The sequence below is a fragment of the Lotus japonicus genome, chromosome 6 (genome assembly GCF_012489685.1).
Source record: "Lotus japonicus ecotype B-129 chromosome 6, LjGifu_v1.2".
Taxonomy (NCBI): Eukaryota; Viridiplantae; Streptophyta; class Magnoliopsida; order Fabales; family Fabaceae; genus Lotus; species Lotus japonicus.
In genome coordinates this window covers 6,541,991-6,556,686 of record NC_080046.1, presented here as the reverse complement: position 1 = coordinate 6,556,686, position 14,696 = coordinate 6,541,991, and the positions used below count along the sequence as shown (strand labels likewise).

General features: G+C 38.1%; 1 protein-coding gene and 1 pseudogene across 1 annotated transcript; both read left to right on the top strand.

Annotated features, from left to right (window-relative positions):
• The first annotated feature begins 202 nt into the window (after positions 1-202).
• LOC130724271 (triacylglycerol lipase 2-like) lies at positions 203-3,101 on the top strand. The gene is made up of 9 exons (XM_057575467.1): positions 203-390; positions 623-730; positions 835-975; positions 1,085-1,195; positions 1,698-1,841; positions 1,937-1,977; positions 2,118-2,197; positions 2,307-2,402; positions 2,700-3,101. Exons 1-9 carry the CDS (start codon positions 217-219, stop codon positions 3,017-3,019), a joined length of 1,215 nt encoding a protein of 404 aa, XP_057431450.1. The 5' UTR covers positions 203-216; the 3' UTR covers positions 3,020-3,101.
• A 6,194-nt stretch (positions 3,102-9,295) lies between these two features.
• LOC130724792 (uncharacterized) lies at positions 9,296-12,307 on the top strand (annotated as a pseudogene).
• Positions 12,308-14,696: the final 2,389 nt, after the last annotated feature.

Below are 14,696 nucleotides of genomic sequence, written 5' to 3'. Positions count from 1 at the left end.
TGTGTTTAAGAAAAAATCAATAATTAACCTATCAATACCAATGTCTTTGCATTCTTCGTTTTTATTGACTGAAAATATGTCAAAATGACCATGGAAAATTATGTTACACCTATTGACAAACAGAATTATCTTCAATTTTGTCTTTGCACTCCAAAGGGCTATAAAACAACCAGCATTTTCTGTTTCTGTGGGGGGTATAACATAAACATATTTTCAATGGCTAAGATTGTGCTGGTTCTGTTTTCCATAGTTCTGCTTTGCATTACAGCAGCACAAGGGAGAAAAACACTTCACACAAACAATGAAGTTCAAACATCTTCTTCAGTTTCTAATGATGGTATCTGCAAGACAATGGTAGAGACACAAGGTTACAATTGTGAAGAACACACGGTAAATAAATATTACTAGCCTATTTCATGCATAGTCTCACCTATGTACATGTTTGAATACACGGTTAAAGCTCAAGTGAAGCCAAAATTACAGTGGGTAGAAGCTACTTCCCTTAGCTTTTACGACTGTCCATCATGATTTTAGTCTCACTAAGGTTTTCCACCGTGTAACCAAACTTCCATAAAGACAATACTTTTACCGATATGTGAGGCAATATTTTTGTTGGACTCAGGTTACAACAGAGGATGGTTACATCCTGAGCCTTCAGAGGATGCCAGAAGGGCAGTCCGGCAAGAAAGCCGACAAGCCGCCAGTGCTATTACAACATGGTGTCCTCAATGTAAGTTGGTGCAAAAAAGCTAACATGTTTGTTTATTATGGTCTTAGAAATGTGTAAAAAGTATGAGTACTCAACAAAGATAAATTTATGGTGTTTTGTTTCAGGATGCCATAACATGGCTTTTCAATTCTCCAGAGGAATCATTGGCATTTATTTTAGCAGATAATGGGTTTGATGTGTGGCTTGTGAATTCTCGCGGGACAAAATATAGCAGCAAGCACATAACACTTAGTCCTAATGACAAGGTTATAGAGTAATTACAACTTTGATACATTCACACTCACTTTCTCGAGACTTGTAGTAATCTAGTTGATAGTTACTCTAATAGATTAACAAGTTATTGGTCATGTATAGGCTTATTGGAATTGGTCATGGGATGAATTAGCTAGTTACGATCTTTCTGCTTCAGTCCAGTATGTGTACAACCAAACTGGTCACAAATTGCACTATGCAGCTCATTCTTTGGTAAGCTCTTAAATTTTCTGTGCAGTTTTGATTTACTCACATTCACTTTCTCTTCCATCACATTTGAACTCATTTTTTCCATCTATGTCTCTCTTATTTTCCTCTCATATCACTAATCAAATCAATCTCTTTTACTTCTACCTCATTGCACTGCATGCTTGGAAACTCGTTCGAAAACTACGGTAAAGTCAAATTTCGTGCTGGACAGAAAATGTTTTAGTCCACCATCATTTTGGCTTCAACCATTGTTTTTAAACGAGTTTCCAAATATGCACTCTGAGTGTGGAGTGGAACTGAGGTGGAAAGTATTATTTTACTTTCTTCTCTTCCATCGTATTTTCACTCACATTCTTTTCCTATCTCTCTTATGTTCCTACATTCTCTTCACTCACATCTCTCTTATCTCTTATCTCTCATTTCTATTCCTTATTTCATTGGATGTAAGTGTACTTCAAGTTTCAAAGAAACATTATTCATATGTAACAATGAACTGAAATTCCAGGGAACTTTAATGGCTCTAGCTGCTCTCTCACAAGGGCAGTTGCTGAATATGGTGAGATCAGCTGCGTTACTAAGCCCAATTGCTCATCTGAATCAGATTCCTTCACAGCCAACAAAACTGGCTGCTGACATATTTATAGCTAATGTAAGAGACAGAAAAAAGCCATATAATATCAATTAAAATATGATCAATTACATTTCGACTAAATGAAAATTTCTTTCTTTTTCTTAATATAACAGGATGTATACTGGTTAGGCATCTATGAGTTCATCCCAAACGGGTAAAAGAAAAACTTGATCCTTAGAATTTACTATCTCTTTCTGCAATATGTTTGAGTGCACAAGAGTTTAATTTTAGGATACACGAGAAATTAAAAAGAGTTTCAACTCTAGCATAATGTTCTTCTTATGATCTCATCAGGGATGTTGTATCAAAATTTCTTGAAGGAATCTGCCACACTCTAAACCTCAACTGCTCAAACCTGATGAAACTTTACACAGGTACTTAAAATGTTGTTGGTATGAGAAGCAAATTTCAGTGTAGAGATCACACTAATACCTTCAGATTTTGATACCATCTTGGTATTTCTTTCTTACCTTGAAATTTTAGGTCCAAATTGCTGCATCAATTCTTCCATGATAGATGTCTTGCTTGATCATGAACCACAACCAACATCAACTAAGAATTTGATCCATCTATCTCAAAGTAAGTCTATTAATAATCAACTTTTTTTCCTGTCACGACGATCATTTAATTTTGAAGCTTTTCTATAAACTCTATTTCTATTGTTGTCAATTACAACATGACACGCGGATTGAATAATGGGAATTCAAGGAAAATTATCACATTAATAAAATTAGTAAATTATTAAGAAAGATAGTTACTAAGTCAGTAATTGGAAAACAACAACATAAATAGTACCAATAAAACTGTAGGTATGTTTGGTCCTTTATTTTCTTAATTTCTGGCTAATGTGTTTTTCTTTCTTTGGATTTTGAGTAGTGGTCAGAACGGGAAAAATAACAAAGTATGATTATGGTGATCAAGGACAAAATATGCAACACTATGGACAACCGGTTCCTCCTGTTTATGACATGACCAACATCCCAAATGAGTTTCCACTTTTTCTCAGCTATGGAGGGCAAGATATGCTATCTGATGTAAAAGACGTGCAAGTTTTGCTCAATGACCTCAAAGATCACGATGGGAACAAGCTCGTGAAAGTGTTCAGGGAAGATTATGCCCATGCTGATTTTGTTATGGGAGTCAATGCTAATCAACTTGTCTATGATCCTATGATGGATTTCTTCAATGTTAATTGATTTTACAATGATTATTCGATATTGTACATAACTTCTTTTACATTTAAATTTAAAGTTCAATGGAATATGTTACATTCTCCTCCCTATTGATTATTCATTAACAAATTTGTTATGGTCCTTCCAAACAACAAATTAGCACACAATTGTTTTGGTCCACTAGAAAAAGAAAAAAAACTCATTAATATTGACTAGAAGCCGACGCTAACAATACAATATCTCACACTATAGTCGTTTATTGTGGATTTAGTGTTGCCGTCAACGTTAAAAGGCTCGACGCCTACACTTTATGTCGGTAACTTGACTGACGCAACAATTTAGCGTCGGTTAAGCTGACGCAACACACCTACTCCCATGGGCGGTGCTAAATCTTAAATATAAGTGTCAATCGTACAAGCCGATTATACGTAAACACGATTGGCGTTAGGGATGGAAATAAGCTAGGTAGTCCGTTAGGGGTCTGCAGCCTAGCCCGTTAAAGGTCTGGGTATGACTTGACTCGTTTATGTCAAATTTTTTCTACCTTTATCATGTAACTGAACATAAGTATTCACTTAAGAGTCAAACCTTAATACTTTATGATTCATGAACTTAATTGAACTTCCCTCTTTCAATAAGAGATTTTAGAGTAGAAGAAATCAATATTGAGAAAGATTGTTTTGGGAGAAGTCCTGTACAATACTTGTAATGGAGGAGTCTTTTCTAATACTCAATGCCTGTAGAGGCAGTGGCAAACGAATACTCAATGTCTGGAGAGGCAGTGGTAAAATAGTACTCGTTATGCTTGGAGAGGCATGTACAATAATACTTGTTGGGAGGAGTCATGTCTAATACTCAATGCTTGGAGAGACATTGTTGAAAGAATACTCGCTAATGCCTGGATAGGCAGTGGGAAAATAATACTTGTGTTTTGCCTGGAGAAGCAGTGACAAAAGGATACTCGTTATGCCTAGAGAGGCATGTACAATAATACTCGCTATGCCTGGAGAGGCATGTACAAGAATACTCATTGAGAGAAGTGTACTGTCGAATACTTGTGAGGAGAACTCCTTGATACTTGTGGTTATTGTGGATATTAATTCAAATATTAAATCTAGCTAATAGATAGTGATATAGTGCTATTAGATAGAGGCTAGAATAAAAGATAATAACTGATTTAGTTATTATGATAAGAAGTTATCTTTTAGTTATCTTCTAGTAAGTTAGGTCTTTTATATAAGACATGTATTGCTTTCAGTTTTAATTAAGTCAATAATATATTTTCCCTCAATCTCTCTCTCTACTCTTTCACGTTATTCTCTATTTTCTCCAACAACTTGGTATCTAGAGCACGTTCCGATTCTTGGACCTGCGGGTCGTGAAGATTGAAGCTGCGTGTTTCAATCTTGTTTAAACGGAGCCAAACACAACCTCTAATCGAAGCTGCGAGTTTCGAGGCCTGTGATAGGTTTGGTGGTTTAGGGTTGCTGTGAAACTGTGTGTTTCAAATCTGTTTGGCTCGGTTTTGTTGAAGTGCGATTCTGCGAGTCTCGTCCTTCATCAGAATTGTAATTCTGCGATTCTGAAATTGGTGGAAGCTGCGAGTTTCAGAGGTTCCTCCCCTACACGCTGTGAATCTCGATTTTGATCAAGAAACCGAAACCCTCACGATGGCAAGTAACAATCTGCCGGGAGTAAATCTCCCAGTTCTAACTGATAAGAATTGGGATCGATGGAATTCTCAGATGAAAGTTCTATTTGGGTTTCAAGATGTTCTTGATGTTATAGAGAATGGGTTTCAACCACTGACCCAAGACATGACTGAAGAACAGAAGACTCTTCATAACGATATGAAGAAGAAGGATTGTAAGGCGATGTTTCTCATTCATCAATGCGTGGATGATACGCATTTTGAAAAAATAGCAAATGCATCTTCAGCAAAGGAGATGTGGGACATTCTGCAGAAAGTTCATAGTGGCAGTGACAAGGTAAAGAAGGTAAAGTTGCAAACTCTTCGAAGACAGTATGAAGGTCTTCAGATGGAGGAGAATGAAAAGGTTGGTGAATACTTCACCAAGATCCTAACCACTGTCAATTTAATGAAGGGCTGTGGAGAAAAGATCACTGATGTGATGGTGATAGAGAAAATCATGAGGTCCTTGGCTCCCAAATTTGACTACATCGTAGTGGCAATTGAGGAATCTAAAGATGTGGACAACATGAAGATAGAAGAGTTGCAGAGTTCATTGGAAGCACATGAGATGCGCCTTGCTGATCGTAATTCTGTGAAAGTTGCAGAACAAGCTTTGAAGGTTGGTCTGGACAATCATGATGGCAAAAAGAAGAAGTGGACAGGCAAAGGAAAGTCCGACAACAAGTCAAAGTGGTCTCAAGATAATTCTGACAAGCCAGAATCGTCCAAAAGGAGAGGTGAATCTGCAAAGAATGGTGGCAATCAGAGGAAGACTGATAAGAAGAATGTTGAATGCTACAAGTGTCACAAGATGGGACACTACTCCTATGAGTGTCGCACTGGTAAACCAAAACAGCAGAAGAATGCAGACAAGGAAGCTTATGCAACAAGGGAAGATTCTGATGAAGATCCTATAATGCTAATGGTCACAACAATGAATTCAACAGGGAGTGATGAAAGTGATGAGGACAATGATTCTGCACCTTTATCACATGTCCACCAAACTAATTCTGAGGCTTTACCACATGATGATCAGGCTGATTCAGATGGTTCTGCAGACCATGTTCCAAGACCTCAAAGGCAGAGGAATAGGCCTGAAAGATATAGTGAGTATCAGACAGTCCCTGACCATGCAGTTAATGATGAAGGCGATCTGATTCACTTTGCTTTGATGGCTGATGCTGAGCCATTGCATGTGGAGGAAGCTCTTGCGAAACCAGTTTGGAAGGCTGCTATGATTGATGAGTTGAAAGCAATTGAGAAAAATCAGACCTGGTCTCTGGTCCATTTACCTCCAAATAAGCACAAAATTGGGGTTAAATGGGTGTTCAAACAGAAGTTAAATCCTGATGGTTCTATTGCTAGGCACAAGGCAAGGCTTGTGGCTAGAGGTTTTCTACAAAAACCTGGGCTGGATTATTCTGAGGTTTTCGCACCGGTGGCAAGGATAGAAACCATAAGACTAGTGGTTTCCATTGCTAGTGCGAGAAACTGGCCTATTTTTCAGCTTGATGTAAAATCTGCATTTCTGAATGGACCTTTGGAAGAAGAGGTTTATGTCAGTCAGCCTCCTGGATTTGAGATACAAGGAAAAGAGAACATGGTTTTCAAGCTCAGCAAAGCCTTATATGGCTTGAAGCAGGCCCCGCGAGCATGGAATAAGAGAATTGATAGTTTCCTCCTTCAACTCAAATTTCATAGGTGCTCTGTGGAGTATGGTGTGTATGTCAAAAAGAGTCATGGAGACACTGGTTTGCTACTCATCTGTCTATATGTAGATGATTTGTTGATAACTGGGTCAGATCCTAAAGAACTTGATGAGCTGAAGCAGATTCTGAAGTCTGAATTTGAGATGTCAGATTTAGGAAAGCTGAGTTACTTCCTGGGCATGCAATTCGAGTATACTGTAGCAGGAATTTTCATGTACCAGCAGAAGTACATCAAAGACATACTGAAGAGGTTCAACATGGGGAATTGTCATCCAGTAACAACTCCATCTGAAGTGAATATCAAGTTGAGGAGGGATGATGAAGGGGATGTTGATGCATCTCTGTACAAGCAACTTGTTGGTTCACTCAGATTTTTGTGCAACTCAAGGCCTGATATTTCCTATGGTGTAGGACTCATCAGCAAGTTCATGTGTGCACCTAAGAAATCACATTTGGCTGCTGCCAAAAGAATTTTGCGGTATCTGCAGGGTACTACAGATTATTGAATATTGTTTCCAAGGCAGAAGAAGCTTGGAAAGGAGCTGGAACTGGTTGGCTACACAGATTCTGACTATAGTGGCGACTTGGATGACAGGAAAAGTACTTCTGGGTACTTGTTTCAGCTGCATGGAGCTCCAATCTCTTGGACCTCAAAGAAGCAACCTGTCATAGCTCTTTCCTCATGTGAAGCTGAATACATAGCAGGGTCCTTTGCTGCCTGCCAGGCTGTTTGGCTTGAAGAACTGTTAAAAGAAATGGGTTTTGTGACTAAGAAGCCAATGGAGCTGATGGTTGACAACATCTCAGCGATTAGTCTTGCTAAAAATCCAATTTCTCATGGAAGAAGTAAGCACATTGAAGTCAGATTTCACTTTCTGCGTGAACAGGTGAATGGAGGGAAGCTGGAGCTGGTGTACTGCCCCACTGATGAGCAGAAGGCAGATATCTTCACCAAGCCTTTGAAGACTGAAAGATTTGTGATCTTAAGGAAAGAGATAGGTGTAGTATCTCTTGGGTATTTGAATTAAGGGGGAGTATTGTGGATATTAATTCAAATATTAAATCTAGCTAATAGATAGTGATATAGTGCTATTAGATAGAGGCTAGAATAAAAGATAATAACTGATTTAGTTATTATGATAAGAAGTTATCATTTAGTTATCTTCTAGTAAGTTAGGTCTTTTATATAAGACATGTATTGCTTTCAGTTTTAATTAAGTCAATAATATATTTTCCCTCAATCTCTCTCTCTACTCTTTCACATTATTCTCTATTTTCTCCAACAGTGGTTAGTGAAATGTTGGTGCTACCAAGGACTGGACGTAGCCCTATCGTTCTGGGGTGAACCATGATAAAATTGTATGTGTGCATCGTCTACTTTTCTGCTCTTACACTTCCGCTGCACCAAACGATACCAATGAAGATGATAAATTTTTATATCGTTTGAGAAATCAAGTCAAACCCCCCCTTCTTGTGCAACTCTGGTCAACTTCAAGTGTATGCTACATGCTTAATGCAATTTCATCATGATCCGAATAAGGACGTCAACTCCATACACGACGAGAGAGACATACACACAGAAACCCAGTCGGTTAGCCCGAAGCTAGCGACCTACGTCACCTACCATTGTTGTCGCTTCTGATTGGCTCTCACAATCATTAGGGATCAAATCTCAAATGGAAACATGCGGAATCCTCGACCCACCAAGAGTCGAACTCTCTCTTCACTAGAAACTCCTAGATTTTCTCCAATGCAATGATATGCTCCATGATTAGAAGCATAACCCATGCATATTCACATCCCACAATGCCATATATCATGTTACAATCTGCTTATAAAAAAAAAATCATGTTACAATCTCAACATAAGTTCACAACTTAGTCTCTTTCTTAGCGTCATCAAATCAACTCAAGATTCATATATATATATATATATATATATATATATATATATATATATAACTACAAAGGGAAGCATTTTGGCTACTATTCACATAAGGGTTTTTATTCAATGTGGTGGAGGTGCACCATAAGGGAGTAATTAATTTGTTTTTTCAGCTTTTTGATGAACTTTTTCATGAACTTTTTGGGTTTTATTCCTTTTTCATGCACTTTTTGGGTTATTTGCTTTTTATGTTCCTTTGTTCCCTGGAAAGATGTTGGACAAGTTTGCAGTACATATTACTTTTTGGGCAACTTTTGATAGGGAAAAGTATTGCAAATGTGTTGTGTGTGATTTTGCCTCCAGTTTATGGCTATATAAGGGTGTGATTCTGTGTTTTCTGAGGCAAAGCTCATTGACTCCTTTGTGCTTTCTATTATTTGCTATCTGGTATTTTCTATTTGCAATTTGCTGTGTTATCTGGGAGGTTTATTCTAATGGCTTCATTTGCTGCTGTTGACAATGTTGCATCACTTTGTCCTACAAATCACAATTGGAGGATCAAATTAAGTTCACTGCTATATCTTAGGAGAAGGAAGGTTTTAAATACCGTGGAGGAGGCTTGTTGTCCATTGTGTTCACAGGAAGAGGAGACTCTCGATCATCCGTTATGCTCTTGCCCGATTGTTGTCAATCTCTGGGGGCTTTACTACCGATGGCTTGGTGTGTGCACTGTGCTTCCAGGGGACTGCAAGAGCCATATTTAGCATCATTCTCATCTGGGTTTGACAGCAAAACATAATGAATTACTCAGAGTTACATGGTTTGCAATGGCGTGGGCAATCTGGCAAAATCGGAACTATGTAATCTTCAAGAAGGGGAGAAATCAAGATGTGTCAATCTTTGAAGGTGCTCAACTTAGAGCTTGGAATTGGTTTACAGGAAGAGTGAAGGGATTCAATTGCTCAACATGTGAATGGTTGGCTCAACCTATACTATGTATTAAGGCTGCAGTTCTATGATTTTGATGCACTCACCAGTTCCTCTGGGCGGCGAAAAGTGATTTTTATTTTTTTGAAACAGAGAGAGAAAGAGAAGGAAATTTACCAAAAAGAAAAAACGCGAGAACGATTATTCCCCTAAACTCTGATCAAATCGAGGTTAGCGATGTGTTCCAAATTCACAATTAATCCTCTTTATTGTTGTGTAGTTTCTATTCGTAGTTAAAATTCAATTTTTGGTTCAGTTTTCTTCATAAAAATATTGGAAACTGGAAAAGGGGTTTAAGGAATGCAATGGTAAATTTGTCAAACAATTTTGGAATTTGAAGTGTTTTGATTTGATTGTACTCTCTCTCTCTCTCTCTCTCTCCAGTGTGTGCCATGGAAGAGATGTTGGGTTCATGTGGTGGTTCAGCAACAACAATCAACTCTTCCAATATAGAGTTTCAGGTACCTTTGTTTCTCTCCCTTCTTTCCTTATGTGCTGTATTTTTATTTTTATTTTCTGTCATTCCTTTTTTTCCTCCTTCATGTAAATATAATTGGGGATGTTGTTTTCTGCAGCTATTAAAGAAGCAAGGTTGGAAAGAAGGGACTGGTCTTGGGATATCTGAGCAGGTTTTGTTTCTTACTCTCTTTTCTTTTTCACTAAAAGATGGAATCAACAGTTACAAATGTTGTTTTAAATGTTGGGAATGTGTATTTTGTTGGTGAAATTATTCCTTATAACCAGCAACCGATTTGACCAAAGAAATTCATACTTGGTGATGAATTTAATCAGTGAAATGCTCCTGTTTGTGCACTTGTCTCATTCCCATAATTGTAGTCTATTAATCCTATGTTTGAAATTTTCTTGCATTGGTTCTGATAAATGGATTCATGATGGAAACAGGGTAGACTAGAACCCATGGAAACTTGTGTGAAGAATAACAAACGAGGTTCGGGAGCGAACAAAGGGAAGAAAAAGGCCGTGAAGTCTGATGATAGTAATGCCTCTGAAGGGAACTATCAGCAGGTAACTTTTTGCTCCTAGGTCATCATCTATAAATCATCAGCTTATGGACATATTCCATAGCAATAAGATAACTATGGAAAATGGTAACAGTTCATTCATTTGGAATTGGAAGTTTATATGGTTGCCAAAGATTTTCTTATCTAAGATAGTGTTAGCTGTCCAAGTTATTTTGATTGGAATAGATTGAATTTTCAAGTTTTATTCCATTCAATTTGATGGGGGAGTTTAAGAAATATGATATAGTATTCAGTAATGAATAAACTTTGATGATTGAGTAATTAGTTCCTTCAGTGCAACCAAAGTAATGGTTATTTGTATCTTCATGTAACATAGTACTACTATAAAATAATTGAGGTATTCAGTCAGCTTTTGCATCGAACTATTCTCAGTCATTACTAATTAGTAAAATACTGCATTCCCTTTGTCTTGAACTACTCCATCCATTGTCCCCTTTTGTTTTCAATATTTGTCATTCTGATGGTCCTTGGAATATATTTTCAGAATTCGTACAATTGAGTTCTAACTGCAAAAACTACAAAATTAGAAAATTGGAGGAAGGGATATAAGAACATAATAATTTATTCTCAGAGTAGCAAACTTTGTGTATTATGTCGAGTGTAGAATCAGTGGGCATAGGATCATACTTACCAGAGTTGTCAATAATGTACTATAGCGCTATAATAGCGCATAGAAGCCCTTGGCCACTCGGTTGCCACCATACCCCCTCCCATTCTCTCTCTATCTCTCTTTTTTAAACAGTGTAATATTTCCTGCTTTTCATTGATGTCAATTGATTTCCGGAAGATTCGTCTAAAAAGAAAAAAACCAAAGCGCTTTAAACGGATGAGAAAGATGCAGGAGTATGAAAAGCAGATGTAGGAGAAGGAATTTGAGCGCGCATTCTTTAGAGAGTTCTGGCCAGAAAATGTGTAAAGGAGAATTTGGTTGTTTGTGTCATTATGTGTATCAGCATAGTTAGAAAAGGTTGTTGCGAACAGAGAGGATTTCAAAATAGCTTCTTTTTCATGTGTAAATAATCAACTCATTTTCTTCATTTTTTGTACAACAGAGAAATGTGTAATTGATGCGGGAATGTCAAGGGATGTTATAGCCCAAAAAATGATTCTTTTACATAATCGTTATCTTGGCCTCCCTGGACAATGTTTTTTGTTTGTTTCATGGTTAAGTTCATTTACAAAGAAGTCCCCTAGAATATGTTAAAGACGAGTGAAATGAATTGGAAAATAATGAAATAGAACTGAATGAAATAAATTTAGTAGTATGTTAGACATCTCTAATATATATCACCAAATGTCTAACATACCATGTTGCTAGAGAAGCGCTACATGGCAGAACTGAATCAATTTAAGAATCACTCTTATACTATGTAATATACCATGAAGTAAAAGAAAGATTACATGGCAGTAGAAGATGCATTATATGTGGTGACACATGTAATTATTTGAATCAATCTAGGAAAACAAGAAGTCATATTAACTGCTTTATAATTTATGTACATTGAGAGTGGTAGCTTGATCTTTAAAATGAAGAAAAGCTTACCATAAACAAAGTAATACTGCAGTGCCTTTGTGTTTGTTTATTGATTATGTTGCTACAAATTCATAAAATGTGCAGCATGATTTTTATTTTAAATAAAGCTCGCCTTGCTTTGTTAATTTGTTCGATAAGCTTGGCTTTCGTTAGCTTGTTTCACAATAATCTTAGATTCCCTTAGTTTGTTCCATATTGATTCCCTTATAGATTGTTGCATAAATGACTAGGCTTTCATTAGTTTGCTGCATAATATGCTTGGATTTCCTTAGCATTGCTGCATATTAAGCTTAGCATTGCTTGATGTTAATTTACTGCATACTAGGCTTAACTTAACTACGGTGTAAGTTTAGAATGACACATTATTTCTCATTGGAAATCTTTTACTTTTGAATCAAAGTGGTAGTATTTTCTCTTGATTGTCAAGTGTTCAAAGTGGTAGTATTACAAATTTTGATTTACAAATATCTGTTAACCTCTTTCTTCTTTCATTGTAGATAACCAAGGGTCTGTTGGAGAAGTATGACCCTGAGAGGTTCTTGATACTCCAATTACTGAGGTTCTTTTTCTTACCTCACTCCAGGCACAATTTTTTTTCTTCCACGTAGAATTTACTGCTCCTTGCTTTTGTTTTAATGCAATTTAGACACATTTGGAATAGAAGGACAAATGTCTCTGATTTTATCTTATTTCAAATTTTTGTTAATTTATTTTATTGGCATATTTTGTTTTATTTTCAAAAAATAATACAGCAGTCGTGCATCGCACGGGTAAACTACCTTGTATGATACAATTCACAAGTCCTTCAATAGTTACTTTAGCAGACGTGTCAAGCTCTGAGAGCATTGGAAGAATTCGTTTGCAAGATCCCATTGCCCTGCCCCTTTTATTTTGTTCTATGCTTTACATTCTCCCGCATTTCTTTTCACAAATTTTCCTATAAATATACTTTTCCAATGGTGTTATATGTAGAAATTACATATTAATTGGATCTATACTAGGAATTAGAACACCATGAGATCTAGTAAAACTATAAATCGCATACCTCTTGAAGATCCTTTTAATTCGCGGAAGCCGACACACAACTGTATGCGACAGAACATGATCTTCCACTTGATCTTCCGTCTCTTGCAAACTAACTCATTCGATGGAGCACAAGCCGTTAAAGAACGTCAGAGTCAAGTGGAGATCCTGCCCTCTATTAATAAAACATGGAAAATGTAACACCCCGATTTCGGTGGCGTCACTTTAGTAACCAAAATAAACTTAATGCGGAAAAACGTGATATATTTTTTTTTCGATAATGATATTAACAAGACTGAATTAAATAAAACGCAAATGCGAAAGACAACAGAACTAATATACAATAATAATTACAACCCCCCCGCTGTAAGTAGCTAACCACGTCACGAGTAACCCTCCAGTGACGGGTAATAAGAAGAGTAGCGCCCGTAGGCAATATGTACAACCCAAAAGGTAAGGTTAAGTGTCCGCAACACCATCCCTCAAAACTGAGAATAAGCTGGCCCATCGGCCTGAAACAAGACCTCCTAAGTCCAACCAACTCTCTGTGATTCCCGTAAAGAAACCACACAAAAAGCTATAGGTGGGAAACTACCCTGTCCCCAAAGAAACAAATGATGTTCAGAGCTAAGACTCTACTCCTACACTAATCCTATCTCGAGGAGCTCACACCAGCACTAAAACCTACATGCTAGCATGATCGTCGTCTGAATCAGAATCCAGAACGACCAAGTCTACAAACACTATCCGGCCTCCCCTCACAACCGCAATGCGCTCCGGTGCTGGACTAACGGGCTTTGGGCCCGAACCATGATCATCAATGATCGCAACGGTGGGTGTGCTGGACTCTGATGAATGCACTCCCACAGGCTCCTCCTCGGAGGGGTCCTCATCATCCGAAGACGACGGTGGCGGTGGTGCTCCTCCTAATCTTGGTCCGCAGTGCACTCCTGGCGGCAAGTTGAAGCTGACAATGCTCCTCCTCAGCACTCCTTCCATCAAGCGCCCTTCCCTATCTACTCTATCCTCCATGATCCTCCCGGAGTACGTCGCGCGATGGCTAGCGGGGTCTACCACCCACGAACCGGGGTCATCCTGGTCAATCATCTCGTATCTAATCCCCCCCCTGAAGGGTGGACCATTGTGAACCAGTCCGCAATGGACATCTGACAAAGGCGTTGTCCGCCAAAACACACACAGAAGACGCGAGGGTCAACTCCAAAGAATTATGTAAATATTACACCCAATAGGTACAGATAAGAGAATAGCCCCTTAGGCTTATAACTAGAGATAACATCCTAGGGTTGCATACTCCACAATGATTATAAACAACAATAATAACAAATAGCATGCATCACGTAGGATTAACAATTATCAATCACACTCAACAACTAAGTCAGTATGCATGTTGCATGATATGCAAATGACGGTTAACCCAGTTAACCACATGCATTCCGGAAGGGGATGGACATCAAACGGATCAGCCCTAACACCAGCCACAGTGGGACCATTTCGGCCCGCGTGCCTCTTACTCCAACAACAACGGTAGTCAGATCAGCAGTAAACCCGAAGGTCTGCCATTTCGGTCTGCAACAAGAGTCGTCTACAAACGCTCTTACACGGCATTCCGGGTCTTATGACCATTTTGGAAACCGACGAGGTCCAGAGTACGTCCTGTGTTAATACCTCATTAATGTTGCATGAATGCAGGATGATTAGTCAAACAACGTCTCCGAATCTCACTCGACACGTCGCCACGTGTTCTAGCTAAATTAAAGTCTCTAAAAGCTTACCCTAAGGTAACAGTCGATTCTGCGACAAAAGACAC

Coding starts and splice junctions, on each gene's coding strand:
- LOC130724271 (XM_057575467.1), top strand. CDS start 217: ATGGCTAAGATTGTGCTGGTTCTGTTTTCCATAGTTCTGCTTTGCATT. Junction 2,198..2,306: donor CCTGATGAAACTTTACACAG/GTACTTAAAATG, acceptor TTGAAATTTTAG/GTCCAAATTGCTGCATCAAT. Junction 2,403..2,699: donor TTTGATCCATCTATCTCAAA/GTAAGTCTATTA, acceptor GATTTTGAGTAG/TGGTCAGAACGGGAAAAATA.